Source organism: Melozone crissalis, unplaced genomic scaffold (assembly GCF_028551555.1).
Source record: "Melozone crissalis strain CALT ecotype California unplaced genomic scaffold, PUWL_Pcris_2 ptg000080l_1, whole genome shotgun sequence".
Taxonomy (NCBI): domain Eukaryota; kingdom Metazoa; phylum Chordata; class Aves; order Passeriformes; family Passerellidae; genus Melozone; species Melozone crissalis.
This window is the reverse complement of record NW_026535857.1, coordinates 293,448-315,638: the sequence shown is the minus strand read 5'-3', so window position 1 is coordinate 315,638 and position 22,191 is coordinate 293,448. Positions and strand designations below refer to the sequence as shown.

At 51.1% G+C, this 22,191-nt stretch overlaps 1 protein-coding gene across 1 annotated transcript; it reads left to right on the top strand.

Annotated features, from left to right (window-relative positions):
• The first annotated feature begins 3,303 nt into the window (after nucleotides 1-3,303).
• SLC35B4 (solute carrier family 35 member B4) lies at nucleotides 3,304-21,847 on the top strand. Its single transcript, XM_054290115.1, has 10 exons — nucleotides 3,304-3,481; nucleotides 11,191-11,304; nucleotides 11,743-11,845; nucleotides 13,904-13,953; nucleotides 15,699-15,780; nucleotides 17,954-18,014; nucleotides 18,395-18,504; nucleotides 19,102-19,177; nucleotides 20,254-20,329; nucleotides 21,087-21,847. Exons 1-10 carry the CDS (start codon nucleotides 3,405-3,407, stop codon nucleotides 21,337-21,339), a joined length of 1,002 nt encoding a protein of 333 aa, XP_054146090.1. The 5' UTR covers nucleotides 3,304-3,404; the 3' UTR covers nucleotides 21,340-21,847.
• Nucleotides 21,848-22,191: the final 344 nt, after the last annotated feature.

Genomic DNA, 22,191 nt, shown 5'->3' with positions numbered 1-22,191 from the left:
AGGAGTGGTTAGAGTTTTCTCTGTAAGCCTATCATGAACTTGGATTTTGGAATATGCATGAAGTTTGTTAACACTGTTATTTAAAGTGGCTGATCGATCAATAAACCTGAGTCCGATGCATTAAAGGATGGTCGTTCTCCCCTCATTCTCCAACAGACTGGACTAAAAATCCACTCAAAATTCAGCAGCAAACCAGGAATGGTGGGGTGGGAAAGGACCTTAAATCCCATCCAGGGTCCAGGGACAGCTCCCACCGTCCCAGGGTGCTCCAATCCTTCCTTGGCTGTCCCGTTCTCGGCTGTTCTAAGGGCCTGGAAAGGCTCGGGATGGCCTTGGGGCAGTATTACAGCGTCTTGAGTGGGTCGCTGCTGGTGAGAGAGAGACGAGAGTTTTGTTTCTTGATCAGAAGGTTGGATTTATTAATATATGATATATAATACATTATTACTATACTAATAAGAATAAAGAGAGAGGTTGCAGAGCTGCTAGGCTAAGCTAAGAATAGAAAGAAAAGAATCTATAACAAAGTTGTGTCTAGGGACTTGGTCTCCAGCTTGTTTTTGTGATTGGCTTTTAATTATACACAAGCACATGAGACTAATTACAGAGGCTCTTGTTGCATTCTACAGCAGTTGATAACAATTGTTTACATTCATCTTCTGGGGCCTTTTGCTTCCCAGAAGATACAGAAACCTGAAAGAAAGGATTTCTGTGAAAAAATGTCTGCGACAGGGCAGCCCGCGCTCCACAGGACGAAAGGAGTCTTCAGGTTTTTCAGTTCTTCAGTGTTGTTTATTAATTCTTATCTACAAGATTTTCTCTCGGCCTGACAGAGGTCCGCACAGCACGCCAGCCATGAGCACACTGACCTCCCTCGGGGCAGTCACTTATCTTTATACCAAAAATTATGTGCAAGATATTTACCTTTTCTCCCCAATACCTTTCACCCTCATTGACAAGTGCACTTTTAGTAAGAATCAGTCTCAAAGTGCCACCATCACCACAGAAGATGGACGACAAGAAGAAGAAGAAGAAGAAGGACAGGATGCGCCCCAATTCCTCCATCTTGTCCCCTTAGAACCCCCCTGTACTGAGATTCTAAAACCTGTGTTTCACACTATAATTAACCCATCCCTTCACCATTTATCCCCGTGGGATCCTCCCATCCTCACACAGGTGTTGTTTCCCGTGCAGGATCAAAGTCCAACCACCAAACACTTCTGGCAACGTTCCAGGACCTCCGAGCCCCCCAAGGGTTATCTCGGTGACTCTGCACATCAGTCCTGAGGCGCTGAGATCCCACCCTTGGCCATTGCAGGGATCAGGGGCAGCCCCAGCTGCTCTGGGAATCCCTTCCCAAAATCCCACCCCAGGCTCCCTCTCCAGGGAATTCCCTCCATTCCCAGCTCTCCCAGCCTGCCATTGGATCCATCCCCACCCCGACTCCTCTCCAGGAAGGAATTTTGGGATCTGGGGGCTTCACTGGGAACCTCAGCACTCCAGGAAGGGTCTCCCTTCCCTTTGCCATCCCCAGCTTCCATAAAAACCCCTCGGGATGGATTCTCAGTGTCCCAAATTCCAGAATGGTTTGGGTGGGAAGGGCCCTTCAACCCCATCCCATTCCAATCCCACTGTTATGAATCAGAAGCTTGATTAGGCCAATATTCAAGCAGCAATCAATTTATTAATTAATACGGTAAAGTGTGAGCAATACAGTGCTGGGTACAGTGGGGGAAGTTTTCCCTCCATCTGCACACCAACAATTGGTGGTTACAGGTATTTATAGGGGTACTCATCAGCTTTCTCAGCAGTTTCTATTTCCAATTGTTTTACTCATCAGCAATTTTTATTCCAAATTTATTACATCATGATTCTATACACTATTGTGATTTAGCTTCTCAGGATGTATCTCAAAAGGAGGATCCCAGATGGTGATGGTCCAGTTTCCCTTTGGTTGAAACCATAAACCCTTGAGGTGATGTTCACCTTCCTTTCTCAAGCTGCTTTTCTCTGCTTCAATAAGGCCTGAGATAAGCATATTTCCTTTATATATATTCCAAAGCTATAGTTTCAAGGATACAAGTAATATTCTAAAATTATACTTCAAAAAGTTATTATTGCAGAACTCTTTATGGATTAAATGCAGGCAAAAAGCAGCATCTTTAACACTTTAATTCCAACGCTCCTAAATCAACTAGGGTTAATTTGCCAACAACAGATAGGTTCAAAGGCCTTTTTCCATGCTTTATTCTCCTCAGTTATTATTAGAATTCACAGCTCTCCCATTGTCGGGGTCCACACATTTCGCATTCACAACTACACACATCGCCTGTTTGTGCCTGAGACGGAACACAGCTTTGTATTTCACACCACCATCCCAGGCTGCTCCAGCCTGGCCTTGGCCATTGCAGGGATCAGGGGCAGCCCCAGCTGCTCTGGCAATCCCTTCCCAAAATCCCACCCCAGGCTCCCTCTCCAGGGAATTCCCTCCATTCCCAGCTCTCCCAGCCTGCCATTGGATCCATCCCCACCCCGACTCCTCTCTAGGAAGGAATTTTGGGGTCTGGGGGCTTCACTGGCAACCTCAGCACTCCAGGAAGGGTCTCCCTTCCCTTTGCCATCCCCAACTTCCATAATAATCCCTCGGGATGGATTCTGACTGTCCCAAATTCCAGAATGGTTTGGGTGGGAAGGGCCCTTCAAGCCCATCCCATTCCAGTCCCACCATGCCAGGCTGCTCCAGCCTGGCCTTGGGCACTGCAGGGATCAGGGGCAGCCCCAGCTGCTCTGGCAATGCCAGCCCAGGCAGGAATTGCTCATTGCCAAGATGCCATCCATGGCTGCCCTCTGGCAGTGGGAGCCATTCCCTGGGTGCTGTCCCTGCAGGCCTTGTCCCCAGTCCCTCTGCAGCTCTGCTGGAGCCCCTGCAGGCCCTGCCATGTGCTGGGAGCTCTCCCTGGAGCCTTCCCTGCTCCAGGTGAGCACCCCCAGCTCTGCCTTTCAATAATAATTATTCTTTGGAAATCTTCGGCACGGCATCCTTAGGAACCGCCTCTAACTGGCGTTTTGGGGTCACTAAATAACCCCAAAAAGTCAATTACGGGCTGCTCCCCGCCACATCCAGCGCCGGAGCCGCGCCTCCTCCTGACGCCACCTCAGCGCCGCCATCACATTTTTCAGATCAGAACTACAACTCCCATCGTGCCCCGCGGCGGGGCGCCCGCCGGGAGCCGCGCTGAGGCGGCGCGGGGCCTGCCGGGAGTTGTAGTTGTAGCCCCCGGGAGCGAACTACCGGCGGCCGGAGGAAGCGGGGGCGGCGGGGCCGGCGCCGGGAGCGGGGCAGAGCCCCGGGATCGGGATGCGGCCGCGGCCCGGGACGCCGCCTCGTTGCCCGGAGCGACACCATGCACCCGGCCGTGGCGGTGGGGCTGGTGTTCGGCGGCTGCTGCAGCAACGTGGTGTTCCTGGAGCTGCTGGCCAGGTGCGGGGCCGCGGGGAGGGTTTGGGGGGATAAAGGGTCAGGGGAGCCCATGGCAGTGGGATCGGGGTGAGGCCTCAGCGTGTGTGAGGGGAGCAGCGGTGCCACGGTGGCTTTGGGGGACTGGGGGGATTTGGGGTGCGGGGGCACTGAGGGGGTTTCACCCCTCAGGCCTTGGTGTCCCTCATGGAGGAGCCCGGAGCTGGATCATCGCCTGTGTCCCCTCAGTGGGGTTTGGGGTGTTTGGGGTTGTTTTGGGGGTGTCCCCTGGCTGTGGCCGTGTCGCTGACCTGTCCAGGCACGGGGTTATCCCCTCTCCGCTGTCCCCATGCCGGGCAGCGCTGAAATGACAGAGACAAGACAGGAGCTGTGCCCGGGGAGAGCAGGGAATGTTTTACACCTGGGAGTGCGAGATTGGAGTCTGGGAATGATTTCCACCTGGGATCGTCACTCTGCAAAGTCACCGAGTCCCCTTGAGTTCCCAGCTTGGAGGCTGATGGTTTTGGGGATCTCATCTTCCTCATCCTGATATTCATGGGATCTCACCTTCCTCACCCCTATGTTTTGGGGATCTCAGTTTCCTCATCCGAATGATTTTGAGGATCTCATCGTCCTCCCCCTGGTGTTTTTAGGGATCTCACCCTGATGTTTTTGGGGATCTCACCTTCCTCTCCCTGATATTTTTTGTGATCTCACCTTCCTCACCCTGATGATTTTGGGGATGTCACCTTCCTCATCCTGGTGTTTTTGGGATCTCACCTTCCTCACCCCAATGTTTTTGGGGACTTCACCTTCCTCATCTTGATGATTTTGGGGATCTCACCTTCCTCCTCTTGGTGTTTTTGGGGATCTCACCTTCCTCACTCACCCCAATGTTTTTGGGGATCTCAGTTTCCTCATCCTGATACTTTTGGGGACCTCACCTTCCTCATCCTGATGATTTGGGGATCTCACCTTCCTCCCCTTGGTGTTTTTGGGGATCTCACCTTCCTCACTCACCCTAATGTTTTTGGGGATCTCAGTTTCCTCCCCCTGATAATTTTGGGGCTCTCACCTTCCTCACCCCAGTATTTTTGAGGATCTCACCGTGCTGGGGGAAGCCTGGCAGGGTTTGGGCAGCCTGACTGGGCCCAGGGCGATGCCTGAACTGGTTTGGTGTGTGACACCCAGTGAGTCACTGTGGGGCTGCACCCTGAGCCCTCCCTTCATCCCTGCCAGCCCATCCAAATCCCACATTACAAAGGAAAAAGGGGCTGCAAAACCCAGCAGCTGGGATGTTTGCTCCAATATAAATCTAGGAGCAGTTCCTGGAGGAAGAGAATTTTGTGAGTTGTTGTTTTTCCTCTCAGGGATTGCTCCAATCTCTGCCTTTCCTGCCTGAGTGACAGAGGAGGAATGAACCCGTTGGAAGCAAAAAAACTTTTAAATTTGGCTTTTTTTTGCCACTCATTTCTCCTCCAAGCAAACCTTAAACCAAAATATTTGGCCCTGTTCAAAGACTGAATTATTCAAAGGTGGCTGAAACCCAGAGGAGCAAATTCCAGAAGTCCAATTGCAGACATCAAGGAAAAGCTGCTTTTCACACAAAACCTCTTTCAAGCAGCACCTCCCATCCACTTTTAAAATTCCTCCACTCCTAACATCTCAATTCCTGTGCCTTTTACTTGCCCTGCTCACCTTTAGCCCCAAAATTGGGATAATTTCATTATTTCGTTGAGTTTTAGAAGGAAAAATTCCCCCTGCAGATGAATATTGATATTCCCAATATCCCAACTCTGATATTCCCATAAAACAAGCAAAATCCTGGAGCAGGATGCCAGGAAAAGGCTGGTGAGGAGTAGCAAAGGTGAAGAAATTGGGAAGAAATTTGCTCAGGATTTATAAATAAAGCAAAGGAATGAGAATTGTTTAATCTGGAAATGCCTGAGGGCACAGAAAAAGCTTTCAATGTGTGGAGAGCGGCTGCAGGGCAGAGGAGAGAAATATCTCTGCTGGATCGTGGAGGCAGAACAAGAAATCTCCAATTTCTTGATTGAAGGGGCTCAAATTGCTGTGGAAGGGACAAAAATCAGGCCCAAAAAATCAGATTTTCTCCCTTTCCATGTGGTGAGGTAGGAGAGAGTGCAAGGAAATTTCTTGTTGGGATGATTCTTTCCTGTTGTCCACAGCTGAAGCAGATCTTGTGTTGGCAGATCAGGATTAATCTCATTTTTTAGGTGGATCTGAGTGAGGATTGTGAGGCAGAAAAGGAGCCCAGAATTCTTATCTGTGTCTTATCAGCCAGCACAAAACCCAAAACTGCTGATAAAATGGGGTCGTGCCCAGGGCTCTGGATTTTGGGAGGAGACAAAACCCAGCCTGGGGTTATCCCAAATTTCCAGCTCCTTGTGATCCTCTCTGGAGCTGAAAGGCTGAGATAAGGCTGGAGATAAGGCTGGAGATAAGGCTGGAGATAAGGCTGGAGATAAGATTGGCCATCCTGCAGCTTCTGGCTCTGCTTCAAGGTCACTTTTTCCCAGGAGCTTTTGAACCTTTCAGCCTCAAGGTCGAAGTTTTCTGGATGATGAAGTTTTCTGGATAACAGAGTTTTCTGGATAATGAAGTTTTCTGGATAATGAAGTTTTCTGGATAACGAAGTTTTCTGGATAACGAAGTTTTCTGGATAACAAAGTTTTCTGGATAATGAAGTTTTCTGGATGATGAAGTTTTCTGGATGATGAAGTTTTATGGATAACAAAGTTTTCTGGATAACAAAGTTTTCTGGATAACAAAGTTTTCTGGATAATGAAGTTTTCTTGATAATTCTTCTGGGAAGAATGTGGGAATTGCCAGGTGGGCAGAGGGAAGTGGCTCAGGGTGAAATCCCTGGGATTTGATTTTTCCCAGTTAAAAAAAATTCCCCTTTTGCTTTCTCAGCCCTGCCTTCCCCAGGTGCTGCTGCTCCTCAGAGCCCTGTGGGGTGACACAGGAGAATTTGGAGGGGACAGCTTGGAAATTTCCTGGTTTCCAGAGCATTTCCCAGCTTGAATCACTCCTAGAATTCACAACCAAAGGGATTTTTGGCACCCAGAAATCCCAGCTTTGGTCCATTCTACAATTCAAACCAAAGGGATTTTTGGCACCCAGAAATCCCAGTTTTGGTCACTTCTAAAATTCACAGCCAAAGGGGTTTTTGGCATCCAGAAATCCCAGTTTTGGTCCATTATGGAATTCACAACCAAAGGGGTTTTTGGCACCCAGAAATCCCAGTTTTGGTCCATTTCAGAATTCAAACCAATGGGGTTTTTGGCACCCAGAAATCCCAGTTTTGGTCCATTTCAGAATTCAAACCAATGGGGTTTTTGGCACCCAGAAATCCCAGTTTTGGTCACTTCTAAAATTCACAGCCAAAGGGGTTTTTGGCATCCAGAAATCCCAGCTTTGGTCACTCCTAGAATTCACAACCAAATGGATTTTTGGCATCCAGAAATCCCAGTTTTGGTCCATTCTAGAATTCACAACCAAAGGGGTTTTTGGCACCCAGAAATCCCAGTTTTGGTCACTCCTAGAATTCCCAACCAAAGGGATTTTTGGCACCCAGAAATCCCAGTTTTGGTCCATTCTAGAATTCACAACCAAAGGGATTTTTGGCACCCAGAAATCCCAGCTTTGGTCACTCCTAGAATTCACAACCAAATGGATTTTTGGCATCCAGAAATCCCAGTTTTGTTCCATTCTAGAATTCACAACCAAAGGGATTTTTGGCATCCAGAAATCCCAGTTCTGGTCCATTCTAGAATTCAAACCAAAAGGATTTTTTGGCACCCAGAAATCCCAGTTTTGGTCCATTCCAGAATTCACAACCAAAGGGATTTTTGGCACCCAGAAATCCCAGAGGAGCTGAAGCTTTTTTAGTGGAAACTGAGCAAAGCTGCCCCAGCACAGAGCTGACCTTGGCACAGCGGCAATGAGGAATGTTGAATTTCCAGCTGCATTTTCCCCCTGGAAATGCAGATTAGCTCAGATTACCTCAGATTCCCCAAACTCAGCAGCTTTTGGGAAGGAACAGAATCCCCTAAAGGCACTTGCCGTGGGAAAGGGGACATCCAGCAGGGTTTGTGTCACTCCTGGCCTCTCTGAGCTGCTCCTGTTGGGAAATGTGGAGGGAAATCCCTGCAGGAGATTGGGCAAGCTCGGGTGGAGAAAGGCTGAGGGAACCTCGGCAGGGCGGGTCTGGGCTGGGAATGGGATTGGGGTGTGGGAAAGGGATTGGGGTGTGGGAAAGGGATTGGGGTATGGGAAAGGGATTGGATTGTGGGAAAGGGATTGGATTGTGGGAATGGGATTGGGGTATGGGAAAGGGATTGGGGTGTGGGAATGGGATTGGGGTGTTGGAATGGGATTGGGGTATGGGAAAGGGATTGGGGAGTGGAAAAGGGATTGGGGTGTGGGAAAGGGATTGGGGTGTGGGAAAGGGATTGGGGAGTGGAAAAGGGATTGGGGTGTGGGAAAGGGATTGGATTGTGGGAAAGGGATTGGGGTATGGGAAAGGGATTGGGGAGTGGAAAAGGGATTGGGGTGTGGGAAAGGGATTGGGGTGTGGGAAAGGGATTGGGGAGTGGAAAAGGGATTGGGGTGTGGGAAAGGGATTGGATTGTGGGAAAGGGATTGGGGTGTGGGAAAGGGATTGGGGTGTGGGAAAGGGGAAAGTGATTGGGGTGTAGGAATGGGATTGGGGTGTGGGAATGGGATTGGGGTGTGGGAAAGGGATTGGGGTGTGGAAAAGGGATTGGGGAGTGGAAAAGGGATTGGGGTGTGGGAAAGGGATTGGGGTGTGGGAATGGGATTGGGGTGTGGGAATGGGATTGGGGTGTGGGAATGGGATTGGGGTGTGGGAAAGGGATTGGGGTGTGGGAATGGGATTGGGGTGTGGGAAAGGGATTGGATTGTGGGAAAGGGATTGGATTGTGGGAAAGGGATTGGGGTGTGGGAATGGGATTGGGGTGTGGGAATGGGATTGGGGTGTGGGAAAGGGATTGGATTGTGGGAAAGGGATTGGGGTGTGGGAATGGGATTGGGGTATGGGAAAGGGATTGGGGTGTGGGAAAGGGATTGGGGTGTGGGAAAGGGATTGGATTGTGGGAAAGGGATTGGGTTGTGGGAATGGGATTGGATTGTGGGAAAGGGATTGGATTGTGGGAAAGGGATTGGGGTGTGGGAATGGGATTGGGGTGTGGGAATGGGATTGGGGTGTGGGAAAGGGATTGGGGTGTGGGAAAGGGATTGGGGTGTGGGAATGGGATTGGGGTGTGGGAAAGGGATTGGGGTGTGGGAATGGGATTGGGGTGTGGGAATGGGATTGGGGTGTGGGAAAGGGATTGGATTGTGGGAAAGGGATTGGGGTGTGGGAAAGGGATTGGGGGTGTGGGAATGGGATTGGGGTGTGGGAAAGGGATTGGGGTGTGGAAAAGGGATTGGGGAATGGAAAAGGGATTGGGGTGTGGGAAAGGGGTTGGATTGTGGGAAAGGGATTGGGGTGTGGGAATGGGATTGGAGTGTGGGAAAGGGATTGGGGTGTGGAAAAGGGATTTGGGTGTGGGAAAGGGATTGGATTGTGGGAAAGGGATTGGGGTGTGGGAATGGGATTGGGGTGTGGGAAAGGGATTGGGGTGTGGGAATGGGATTGGGGTGTGGGAATGGGATTGGGGTGTGGGAATGGGATTGGGATGTGGGAATGGGATTGGGGTGTGGGAATGGGATTGGGGTGTGGGAATGGGATTGGATTGTGGGAAAGGGATTGGGGTGTGGGAATGGGATTGGGGTGTGGGAAAGGGATTGGGGTGTGGGGAATAGGAAAGGGATTGGGGTATGTGAAAGGGATTGGGGAATGGAAAAGGGGTTGGATTTTGGGAAAGGGATTAGGGTATGGGAAAGGGATTGGGGTGTGGGAATGGGATTGGGGTGTGGGGAATAGGAAAGGGATTGGGGTGTGGGAAAGGGATTGGGATGTGGGAAAGGGATTGGGGTATGGGAAAGGGATTGGATTGTGGGAAAGGGATTGGGGTGTGGGAAAGGGATTGGGGTATGGGGAATAGGAAAGGGATTGGGGTGTGGGAAAGGGATTGGGATGTGGGAAAGGGATTGGGGTATGGGAAAGGGATTGGGGTATGGGGAATAGGAAAGGGATTGGGGTGTGGGAAAGGGATTGGGATGTGGGAAAGGGATTGGGGTGTGGGAAAGGGATTGGGATGTGGGAAAGGGATTGGGATATGGGAAAGGGATTGGGGTGTGGGAAAGGGATTGGGATGTGGGAAAGGGATTGGGATATGGGAAAGGGATTGGGGTGTGGGAAAGGGATTGGGGTGTGGGAATAGGGGCAGGATTCTGGAAAAAGGGATAGGATAATGAAAAAAGGGATGGGGTTTTGGGAAAAGGGACGGGATATTTAGAATAGGGACAGGATTCTGGGAAACGGGATAGAATTATGAAAAAAGGGACAGGATTCTGGAAAAGGGATTGGATTGTGGGAATAAGGACAGCATTCTGGGAATAGGGATAGGATTTTGGAAAAAGGGATGGGATTATGAAAAAAGGGATAGTATTATGAAAAAAGGGATGGGATTATAGAAAAAGGGATAGGATTTTGGGAAAAGGGATAGGATTCTGAGAAAAGGGGTAGGATTTTGGAAATAGGGGTAGGATTATGGAAATAGAGGTAGGATTATGGGAATAGGGACAGGATTCTGGGAATAGGGACAGGATTCCTGAAAAACAGGAATAGGATTCTGGGAAAAGGGATAGGATTCAGGAAAATGGGACAGGATTGTGGGAAAAGTGACAGGATTCTGGGAATAGGGACAGGATTTTGGAAAAGGGGACAGGATTATGGAAAAAGGGGTAGGGTTATGAAAAAAGGGATAGGGTTCTGGGAATAGGGATAGGATTCTGGGGAAAGTGATAGGATTCTGGAAAAAGGGACAGGATTTTGGAAAAAGGGACAGGGTTCTGGGAATAGGGATAGGATTCTGGGAAAAGGGATAGGATTCTGGAAAAAGGGGGATAGGATTATGGAAAAATTGATAGAATTCTGGGAATTGGAATAGAATTTTGGAAAAAGGGATGAGATTTTGGAAAAAGTGACAAGATTCTGGAAAAAGGGTTGGGATTCTGGGAATAAGGATAGAATTTTTGGAATAGGGACAGGATTGTGGGAATAGGGATAAGATTATGGAAAAGGGACTGGATTTTGGACAGAGGAATAGGATTCTGGGAAAAGGGACAGGATTATGGGAATAGGGATAGGATTCTGGGAAAAGGGATAGGATTATGGAAAAATTGATAGAATTCTAGGAATAGGGATAGAATTTTGGAAAAAGGGACAGAATTTGGAAAAATTGTTGGGATTCTGGGAATGGGGATAGGATTCTGAGAAAAGGGATAGGATTTTGGAAAAAGGGATAGGATTCTGGAATAGGGATAGGATTCTGGAAAAAGGGATATAGGATTATGGGAAGGGGACAGGATTTTGGAAAAAGGGATATGATTATGGGAATAGGGATAGGATTATGGGAATAGGGGTAGGATTTTTGGAAAAGGGAAACGATTTTGGGAATAGGGATAGGATTTTGGGAAAAGGGATGGGATTCTGGGAATAGGGACAGGATTCCCCCTCTTTTGGGTGCCAGTGTCAGCTCTCCATGGCTGCTCTGATCCCTGCCTCTCCCTGCCCGCAGGCAGTTCCCAGGCTGTGGGAACATCGTCACCTTCTCCCAGTTCCTGTTCATTGCTGTGGAAGGTTTCATCTTCGAGGCCAACTTCGGCAGGAAGCGCCCGGCCATCCCCATCAGGTACAGCCCCAGGCAGGAATCACCTGCACCTCTCTCTGATCTCCAAAAAGCTTCTCATAAAATGGATTTGCCATTTATCCTCTGGAAATCCCATCCATGCTCTGCAGAGCCACGTTGGGAAGCTGTCAGGCTGGATAAGATCCACACTCGTTTATCAATTTTCAATGGGAAATTTCCATTCCCTGTCACAGGAACAGGGCAGAGTTTTGCACAGGGAAGAGTTTGTTGTGCCTCAAGGGCATTTTGTGTCTGGGATTTGGTGTGGTGGGAGTGAGAAGGGAAAGTTTTCCTGGAAAATCACCCAAATTCACATTCCTGCACTGGTGACAGAGCCGAGAGCTCTGCTGTGCTCCAGAGCTCTCTGTGCCTTCCTGAGGGGTCCCTCAGCATCTCAGGGGGGTTCCTGCCCATCTCCCAGGTGGTTTTTCCCTGTTTCAGGAATTATTTCATCATGGTGGCCATGTTCTTCACCGTCAGCGTGGTCAATAACTACGCCCTGAACCTGAACATCGCCATGCCGCTGCACATGATCTTCCGCTCGGTGAGCTCCCTCCTCTTCCTCATCCTCCTCATCCTCCTGGGGCTCCCATTCCATCCTTGCTGCTGGAGCTGTCCCTGCTCCGCGTGTCCTGAGAGCACCAAGCCCCTGTGGAGATCCCGAGCTCCAGCCCCGCTCCAAAGGTTTCACTTGATGGAGTTGATCATTAAATTCCAGCTTAATGGACAGGCAGGGAAACAGGAAAGTCTTTGGAATTGCAGAGCTGAGGGGGAAGGGGCAGTGACAAAACCAATCCTGAAGTCTGGCTGGGATCCAGCTTTCCCTGCCACCAAGTGGGTCATGTTCTGGTCTTGAGTATCATGGTCACAGAGCCTAGATTTGGGATTTGGGATTAATTCCACCTGCATAAGTCTTTGCTTTGGGAAAAAAACCCATTAAATTGCTTCTTACCTTAAGTGTGGATGAGTGCCAGGCTAAAAGATCTTTTAAACCCCAAGGAAATGGAGCTCCAGGTGTTGGGAATAACAAAATCTCCTGGTGGGAGCTCTTTCCCCACAGCACATCCTGAGGGTGGAATAGCTGCAATCAGGAGAGGTTCTGAAGGATAAAACCAGCCCAGGGTTTTTCCTATCCCTGGGAATGGGATGGGGACACAGGAATGGGATGGGGACACAGGAACCTGGAATGGGATGGGGACACAGGAACGTAGGAATGGGGACACAGGAATGTGGGAATGGGATGGGGACACAGGAACCTGGGAATGGGGACACAGGAACCTGGGATGGTGACACAGGAACCTGGAATGGGATGGGGACACAGGAATGGGAATGGGGACACAGGAACCTGGGAATGGGATGGGGACACAGGAATGCAGGAATGGGATGGGGACACAGGAACCTGGGAATGGGATGGGGACACCGGAACCCGGGAATGGGATGGGGATACAGGGATCTGGGAATGGAGACACAGGAATGGGATGGGGACACGGGAACCTGGGATGGGATGGGGATACAGGGATCTGGGAATGGCGACACAGGAATGGGATGGGGACACGGGAACCTGGGATGGGATGGGGACACAGGAATGCAGGAATGGGATGGGGACACAGCAATGTGGGAATGGGATGGGGACACAGGAGTGGGAATGGCAAAGGAAGACAGGAATGGCAGAAAGGGGACACGGGAACCCAGAATGGGGACACAGGAACCTGGGAATGGGATGGGGACACAGGAACTTGGAATGGAGACTCAGGAACGTGGGATGGGGACACAGGAACATGGGATGGGGACACAGGAACCTGGAATGGGATGGGGACACAGGAACCTGGAATGGAGACACAGGAATGGGATGGGGACACAGGAATGGGATGGGGACAGAGCAGTGTGGGAATGGGTTGGGGACACTGCAGGAGACCTGTCCCACATGAACTCTGAGGGGTGCTTCTGCTCCTGCAGCCAATCCTGGAGCTGGGCTCCTGGTCCCAGTTACACCAGTGGGATTTGCTGCAGGGTGGATGGGATTTCCAGAGGGATTTGGGTTCTGGTCACACACTGAAAAAAAAGAAAGAGGAGATCCCTGGCCAGGAGATCCAGTCCTGGTTCCCAAGCTCCCCTTCTCCCCTTCTCCTGGTGAAGGGACTCACAATCATGGAATCACTGAGGCAGGAAAAGAACTTTAAACTCATGGAGCCCAACCATTCCCAGCACTGCCCCCTGTCCCCAAGTGATTCCAACCATTCCCAGCACTGCCCCCTGTCCCCAAGTGATTCCAACCATTCCCAGCACTGCTCCCTGTCCCCAAGTGATTCCAACCATTCCCAGCACTGCCAGGCCAGCACTGCCCCCTGTCCCCAAGTGCCACATCCACAGGGCTTGGAAATCCCTCCAGGCTGGGACAGCCCTTTGAGGGCAGGAGTTTTCCCAAAATCCAACCTCAGGGAAGCTGTTCCTTCTCCCTGTCACTTTTCCTGCTCCAATCTGGAGTTTCTCTTGGTGTTCTTGCAGTTTGGGGTGAGCATCCCAAGCTGGGCAATTCTGGCCTCTGACCTCCTGCTTTGGTTTTCTCTTCTTTTTTTTTTTTAATATTTTTTTATTCCCCCAGGGTTCTCTCATAGCAAGCATGGCTCTAGGGATCATCATCCTGAAGAAAAGGTAAATCCCAAACTTCATCTCTTCAGGGAATGCTCTGCATTATTAAATCCTGCTGTGGGTGTTTTGTGCCATCACTTTTCCTGTTAAATATTCTGATTTCAATGATGGGAAACTGGGACAGAGAGCAGGGCACAGAGGCTGGAATAGCTCCTTGTGCATCTCCACCTCTCCCTCCTTCCTTGGCTGGAATTTTGGGCTGGGAAGAGATTTTCCACAGCTGTGTGGATAACACATTGATAACATGCTGATAACATGCTGATAACACATTGATAAGGCTGAGCTGTGCCTGCACAGAGTCGAGGCTGGAGCTGTGGGATGAACTCGGAGAAGTGTTGGGATAAATGTGGGGAGAAAAGGTTCTTGGGGTGCTGATCTGCAGTCAGCTGGCCCTGCCAGGGTTAGGGGTGGGAGTGTGCCCCTTATCCCAGGTTTGGAGCAGGAATGCAGGGAAGCAGGGATGGATGTGAGCCAGGCAGGGCTGGTGACGTGTCCCTTGTCCCTTGTGCATAACACACTGATAACACATTGATCATACATTAATAACATGCTGATAACATGCTGATAACACATTAATAACACGTTGATAACTCTGAGCTGTGCCTACAGAGTCAAGGCTGGAGCTGTGGGATAAACTGGGAGAAGTGTTGGGATAAACTGGGATAAATGTGGGGAGAAAAGCTTGGAGGTGCTGGGCTGGTCCTGCCAGGGTTAGGGGTGGGAATGTGCCCCTTATCCCAGGTTTGGAGCAGGAATTTAGGGAAGCAGGAATGCATGTGAGCCATGACATGTCCCTTGTCCCTTGTGCATAACACACTGATAACACATTGATCATACATTAATAACATGCTGATAACATGCTGATAACACATTAATAACACGTTGATAACTCTGAGCTGTGCCTACAGAGTCAAGGCTGGAGCTGTGGGATAAACTGGGAGAAGTGTTGGGATAAACTGGGAGAAGTGTTGGGATAAACTGGGATAAATTCTGGGAGAAAAGCTTGGAGGTGCTGAGCTGGCCCTGCCAGGGTTAGGGGTGGGAATGTGCCCCTTATCCCAGGTTTGGAGCAGGAATTCAGGGAAGCAGGGGTGGATGTGAGCCAGGGGGGGTTGGTGACATGTCCCTTGTCCCCTGTGCATAACACACTGATAACACATTGATAATACATTAATAACATGCTGATAACATGCTGATAACACATTAATAACACACTGATAATTCTGAGCTGTGCCTACAGAGTCAAGGCTGGAGCTGTGGGATAAACTGGGAGAAGTGTTGGGATAAACTGGGATAAATTCTGGGAGAAAAGCTTGGAGGTGCTGATCTGCAGTCAGCTGGCCCTGCCAGGGTTAGGGGTGGGAGTGTGCCCCTTATCCCAGGTTTGGAGCAGGAATTTAGGGAAGCAGGAATGCATGTGAGCCATGACGTGTCCCTTGTCCCTTGTGCATAACAGACTGATAACACATTGATAATACATTAATAACATGCTGATAACATGTTGATTTCACATTAATAGCATGCTGATAACACATTGATAAGTCAGAGTTGTGCCTGCACAGAGTCAAGGCTGGAGCTTTGGGATAAACTGGGATAAATTTGGGGAGAAAAGTTTCTTGAGGTGCTGAGCTGGAGTCAGCTGGCCCTGCCAGGGTTAGGGGTGGGAGTGTGCCCCTTATCCCAGGTTTGGAGCAGGGGTGGATGTGAGCCAGGCGGGGTTGGTGACGTGTCCCTTGTCCCCTGTGCAGGTACAGCGTGTCCAAATACAGCTCCATAGCCCTGGTGTCCCTGGGCATCTTCACCTGCACCTTCATGTCTGCAAAGCAAGTGGTAAGCATGGCAAGGGACAACCTCAGCAATTCCCTCTGTCTGATTTTTCATGGAGGTGTCTCCTTCCTCTGCATCTGCTCCCCAGCAGCTTTTCCTCCTGGTTCTATTTTCCTGTGGGATTTCATTAATTATTAATTCATTAATTACACCTGTTCATGCTGCATTTTGGGAATAAATCCCATTTTTTTGTCTCAGAGGTAACAGAAAGAAGCTGCTTTTCCTTGCCTTCTGTAGCAGGCAGGAGCAGGTGAATCCTAAACAAAAATCCATCAGAAATCTTCCCTCTTTCCATCCCACAAGAGGTTGTTGCCTTTCAGGCTGGATTTTTCCAGCCTGACCTTTAAATGAAGTGCCTGTGCTGGGGGAGCAGGAGGGAGGGAAGCAAATCCACGTGGAACACGCTCAGAGCTGTCCCTGGGTCAGCACCACAGCCTGACCCCATCAGCTGGTGACAAAAAATGGCACAGAGTGACAATTGGTGCACTGAATCCAGCTCAGAGGGGTTGGCAATGAAGGGGAGCTGTGACAGCCCCAAATTCCCCTTCATCCCACAGCCCCAAATTCCCCATCATTCCCGCAGCCCCAAATTCCCCATTATTCCACAGCCCCAAATTCCCCATCATCCCACTGCCCCAAATTCCCCATCATCCCACTGCCCCAAATTCCCCATCATCCCACAGCCCCAAATTCCCCATTATTCCACAGCCCCAAATTCCCCATCATCCCACAGCCCCAAATTCCCCTTCACCCCACAGCCCCAAATTCCCCATCATTCCCGCAGCCCCAAATTCCCCTTCATTCCACAGCCCCAAATTCCCCAGCATTCCCACAGCCCCAAATTCCCCAGCATTCCCGCAGCCCCAAATTCCCCATTATTCCCACAGCCCCAAATTCCCCAGCATTCCCACAGCCCCAAATTCCCCAGCATCCCACAGCCCCAAATTCCCCTTCATTCCCACAGCCCCAAATTCCCCATCATTCCCGCAGCCCCAAATTCCCCATTATTCCACAGCCCCAAATTCCCCTTCATCCCACTGCCCCAAATTCCCCATCATTCCACAGCCCCAAATTCCCCTTCATCCCACTGCCCCAAATTCCCCAGCATTCCGCAGCCCCAAATTCCCCTTCATTCCCACAGCCCCAAATTCCCCATCATTCCACAGCCCCAAATTCCCCATCACCCCACAGCCCCAAATTCCCCATCATTCCCACAGCCCCAAATTCCCCATCACCCCAGAGCTTTCACCCCAGGGGGCTGAGGGAGGGCTGGGCTCTGCAGCCTGGGCTCCGAGTTCATCCAGAGCAGCTCCCAGCAGGGCTGGAGCCTGGGGAGGAGCTGAGGGAAAGGGGAATAAATCCGATTGTCCTGGAGCACGGGGAGGGAGCTGAGGCGGCTCCAGCTGGAGTTGTGTCCTCAGCCTCATCTCCTCCATTTCCTGACCATAAGTCTGGTTTAGGACTGGTTTTAGGACTGGTTTTAGATCCTGATGGGCTTGGCCAGGGCTCTTATTCCTTCATAGAAAGTCATCTCTGGGAATGGGGAAAAAGGAATGTGGGAATGGGGACACAGGAACCTGGAATGTGAATGGGGACACAGGAATCTGGGAATAGGGACACAGGAATGGGATGGGGACACAGGAACCTGGGAATGGGGACACAGGAACCTGGAATGGGATGGGGACACAGGAACCTGGGAATAGGGACACAGGAATACAGGAATGGGATGGGAGCACAGGAATGTGGGAATGGGATGGGGACACGGGGATCTGGGAATGGGGACACAGGAACATGGAATGGGGACACAGGAATGTGGGAATGGGGACACAGGAACCTGGGAGTGGGGACACAGGAATGTGGGAATGGGATGGAGACTGTGGACACAGGAACTTGGGGATGGGGACACAGGAGCCTGGGAATGGGGACACAGGAATGGGCTGGGGACACAGGGATTTGGGAATGGGCTGGCTCTGAGGGCTTGAAAAGCAGCACTGATGATTTTTGTGGTTAAGAGCTCAGTCTCATCAAACCAGGCCGTTCCTTTCAGGAAAAATCCTGATTTGATCAGACTCTGCCATTTTCTGCTGGGATCTCTGCATTCCCTGGAGCAGGGTGGGCAGCCTGGGGCTGCTGCAGGGACCTGGCGGCTCTTGGTGACTCTTGTGTCTCCCCTCAGGCGTCTGACTCCAGCTCAGATCAAGAGGATGGACCCCAGGCTTTCCTCTGGTGGCTGCTGGGTATGTGAGGGCCACATTTCTGGGATGCTGGCCGGATTCCGGGAATTCTCCTGGCAAAGGCAGCCCTGCCTGGAGCAGAGAGGGAGAGAGAGGGGCTGGGGCTGCTCCAGGTGCTCCTCAGCACCACATCTCACACATGAGGCCTTATCTGTGGTTCCTGCCTCCACCCTGGGTCTGCTGGTGGCTCTTTGGGAAATCTGGGATTGATTGTTGTCAGTAGTGGCACAAACTGCATCCCTGGTATTTTTAAGGGATCTCTTGGAGACCTGTAATCAAACCCCAAAATCATTACCAGTTTTCTTACCAAGCCTGGGCAGTTTGTTTGGTGTTTTTCCCCCTGGAAGCCAGATTTGGTGATTTGGGCTGTGCTTCCCTTGCAGGCATTGCTGCCCTCACCTTTGCCCTGCTGATGTCTGCCAGGATGGGCATTTTCCAGGAGACTCTGTACAAGAGATTTGGGAAGCACTCCAAGGAAGCTCTGTTCTACAACGTGAGTCCTGGGCTCCCCCTGCTCCAGGCTCCCTTCACAGGGCTCTGAGGGTGAGGGAAGGGACGAGGATCAGACTTCATGTTTCACAAGGCTGATCTATTATTTTATGATATATATTACATTAAAACTATACTAAAAGAATAGAAGAAAGGATTTCATCAGAAGGCTGGCTAAGAATAGAAAAAGAAAGAATGATAACAAAGGGTTGTGGCTTGGATGGAGAGTCTGAGCCAGCTGACTGTGATTGGCCGTTGATTACAAACAACCACATGAGACCAATCCCAGATGCACCTGTTGCATTCCACAGCAGCAGATAATCAATGTTTACATTTTGTTCCTGAGGCCTCTCAGCTTCTCAGGAGAAAAAATCCCAAGGAAAGGATTTTCCATAAAAGATGTCTGTGACACGCTTCCACTCCTGCATTGGGCACAAAAAGGATCCCACACTACCAGGAGGGAGCTGGCAGTGATCCAGCTCTGATCCAGCTGCTCTGATCCAGCTGCTCTGATCCAGCTGCTGTGATCCAGCTGTTTCCAGCAGGGATTTTGGGTGCATTCCCCTCCCCTGATCCCACCCTGGGTTTGTTTCTCCCCCAGCACGCGTTGCCGCTCCCTGGGTTCCTGCTCCTGGCTCCCAACATTTACCAGCACGCCGTGCTCTTCAGCCAGTCTGGTGAGTGCTGGGCTGGGGCATCCCTGCTCCTGGGCCTCCCCATCCTCTGGGAAATCCTCTGGGAAGTTCATTCATTCCTGCACTTGTGCATGCTGGCATCTTGGGGTGTTGCAAGCCTTTTGGATTTTGGGGAATTTCAGGAAGGAATTCCTGCCTGGGCTGGCATTGCCAGAGCAGCTGGGGCTGCCCCTGATCCCTGCAGTGCCCAAGGCCAGGCTGGAGCAGCCTGGGATGGTGGGATTGGAATGGGATGGGCTTGAAGGGCCCTTCCCACCCAAACCATTCTGGGATTTGGGACACTCAGAATCCATCCCCAGGGATTTTTATGGAAGTTGGGGGTGGCAAAGGGAAGGGAGACCCTTCCTGGAGTGCTGAGGTTCCCAGTGAAGCCCCCAGACCCCAAAATTCCTTCCTAGAGAGGAGTCGGGGTGGGGATGGATCCAATGGCAGGCTGGGAGAGCTGGGAATGGAGGGAATTCCCTGGAGAGGGAGCCTGGGGTGGGATTTTGGGAAGGGATTCCCAGAGCAGCTGGGGCTGCCCCTGATCCCTGCAATGCCCAAGGCCAGGCTGGACACTGGGGCTGGAGCAGCCTGAGATAGGGGAGGTGTCCCTGCCATGGCAGGGGTGGAATTTAAGGAACCATTCCATAATTCCCTGTTTGAAACCCAAGTTTCTTACCAATTCCCACACACCAGCCACATCCAAGAGGGATTCCTGGGAAAAGGAACGTGGGAGCTCAGAAGTGGGAGCACCAGGACCTGATCCTCAATAAGGGATGTCAACATGGACTTGCTGGGGTTTATTTTTGCTGGTGCTCCCCAGGATTTGCTGTGGGAGCAGAGTGGATTCCTCCGACACAGGAGAGCACGACAGAGCTTTTCTCCTCATATTTTTCCTTATTTTCCATCCTCCCCTCTGCAATTGCAGGCTGTGTAAGGCTGCAGGGAGTCCTGGGTCATGGTTAGGCTCGGCAAGGAGAGAGGCTCCTCCAGCAGTGACCTCATCCCATCCTTTTTCCCTTTTTCCCTTTTTCTCTTTTTTACTTTTTCCCTTTTTCCCCTTTTTTCCCCTGCAGAGCTGTTCCAGGTGCCAGTGATCGGCCTGACCCTGCCCATCATGTGGTTCTACCTCCTGATGAACGTCATCACCCAGTATCCTTTATCCCTGATCCCACCTTTTGTGGGGTGCCACTGCAGGGCTGGGGCTGCCTTCCTCAGTCCTTGGAGGCTTCCCTGCCCTCGGGAGCTGCTGGTGATGGAACTCCAAAAATGCAGGGAAAGGGAAATTTTGTTTTTTAGGTTGGACTTGATCTCAAAGGTCTTTTCCAGCCTGGTTTGTTCTGGGATTCTACTCCAGTGGGGGCATCTGAGATTTGGGGTTTCCCTGAGTTTGATGTGTCCTGTTCCAACCCAGCTGATCTCAGGAGGGAATTTCCCCATCCAGAGCAGGATGCACATCTCCCTGCTTATCTCAGGAGGAGGAAAATCCTTGGAGTCTTCCCTGCCCTCGGGAGCTGCTGTTGTTTTAACTCCAAAAATGCAGGGAAAGGGAACTTTGGTTTTTTAGGCTGGACTCAGTGATCTCAAAGGTCTTTTCCAGCCTGGTTCATTGTGGGAATCTGGGACTTCTGCTCCCTGGAATCCAGGAACTCCTGGAGATCCAGGAGATCCCTGACTCCCTGGAATTCCAGGGGAAATGGAGGAGTTTGGAGCTTCCAACTCAGCTCCAACTGCTCCAGTGTGGGAATCAGATTTTGGATGTCCCTGAGTTTGGTGTGTCCCATTCCAACCCAGCTGATCCCAGGAGGGAATTCCCCCATCCACAGCAGGCTGCCCATCCCCTGCTCCTGCCCATTCCCAGAGGGAATCCCCATTTCCATGCCTGCTGTCCCTTAGCTGCTGCTCCCAGGTACGTCTGCATCCGCGGCGTCTTCATCCTGACCACGGAGTGCACGTCCCTGACGGTCACCCTGGTGGTGACGCTGCGCAAGTTCGTCAGCCTCATCTTCTCCATCCTGTACTTCCAGAACCCCTTCACGGGCTGGCACTGGCTGGGCACGGCCTTTGTCTTCGTGGGCACGCTGATGTACACGGAGCTGTGGCACGGCCTGGGGCCGCTCCTGGCGCGCTGCTGGGGCCAGGGCCGGCCCAAGGAGCAGTGAGAACAGGGAATTCCCGCTGGGAGCTGCTGGTTGTGTGCCAGAGCAGAGCAGCAGGGAGCCCCCCAGTCCAGGGGGTGTTTTTGTACCAGGGGAGGTGTTGGCTGTGCCAAGCTCCTGGGAGAATGGGGAGCCTGCACTGGGAACTTGGGGAAAGGATCATGGAGAAACAATCCGGGCATTTTTTGCGAGTTGGCATTTTTTTAGGCGACCCCTTTTGCTTCCTTTTTTTTTTTTTTTTTTTTTCCCCCATTGGAATAACCTTTTTTAAGGAGAAGCTGATCCAGAGGTTTGTTGGGAGCCCAACTTCCATGGCTGTTGGATCAGCTGGACCCTGAGCCAGTTTGGTGCCGTCCTTTAATAATCTCAGTGTCTGGAGGTGACGGCTGAGCCCCATTCCAGTGGCAATCCCTGATCCCTGTGCTGGGAGGATGTGGGACACAGCCCCAGCTGGAGCTCCCAGTCTGCCCAGGGCACTCTGGATTTCCCATCCCTTGGGATCAGCTTCCTCATGGCTCCCTGTCCCTCATTGTCACCCTTGGCTGCTTTTCCTGGAGCTTCCCTGCAGTTTTCCTGGAGCAGCTCCCGTGGTGGAGCTGCTGTCCCTGCTCAGCTGGGAACGTGGAGGGATGAAGGAGGTTTAATAGCAAAGGAAAAATGATGGGAAAAAATCCCAAAGTGATGGAAAGGCAGCACCTCCCTGCCAGGCATTCCCTGAGCCAAGGTCACCTTTCCAAAACTTTTTCCCTGTATTTTTATCAGCTGTCTGGGATAATTCCCTTCCCAGCTTTCCACGGCCTCATCCGTGCTGGGAGCAGAGTGGGAAAAGGGAGAGGTTCCATCTGTGCTGGGAGC

What these genes read in the sequence shown, in the direction of transcription:
- SLC35B4 (XM_054290115.1), top strand. Translation starts at nt 3,405, where the DNA reads ATGCACCCGGCCGTGGCGGTGGGGCTGGTGTTCGGCGGCTGCTGCAGC. An exon ending in TTCCTGGAGCTGCTGGCCAG is followed by an intron (nt 3,482 to 11,190) that starts GTGCGGGGCCGC and finishes CCCTGCCCGCAG; the next exon opens with GCAGTTCCCAGGCTGTGGGA. An exon ending in ATCATCATCCTGAAGAAAAG is followed by an intron (nt 13,954 to 15,698) that starts GTAAATCCCAAA and finishes TCCCCTGTGCAG; the next exon opens with GTACAGCGTGTCCAAATACA.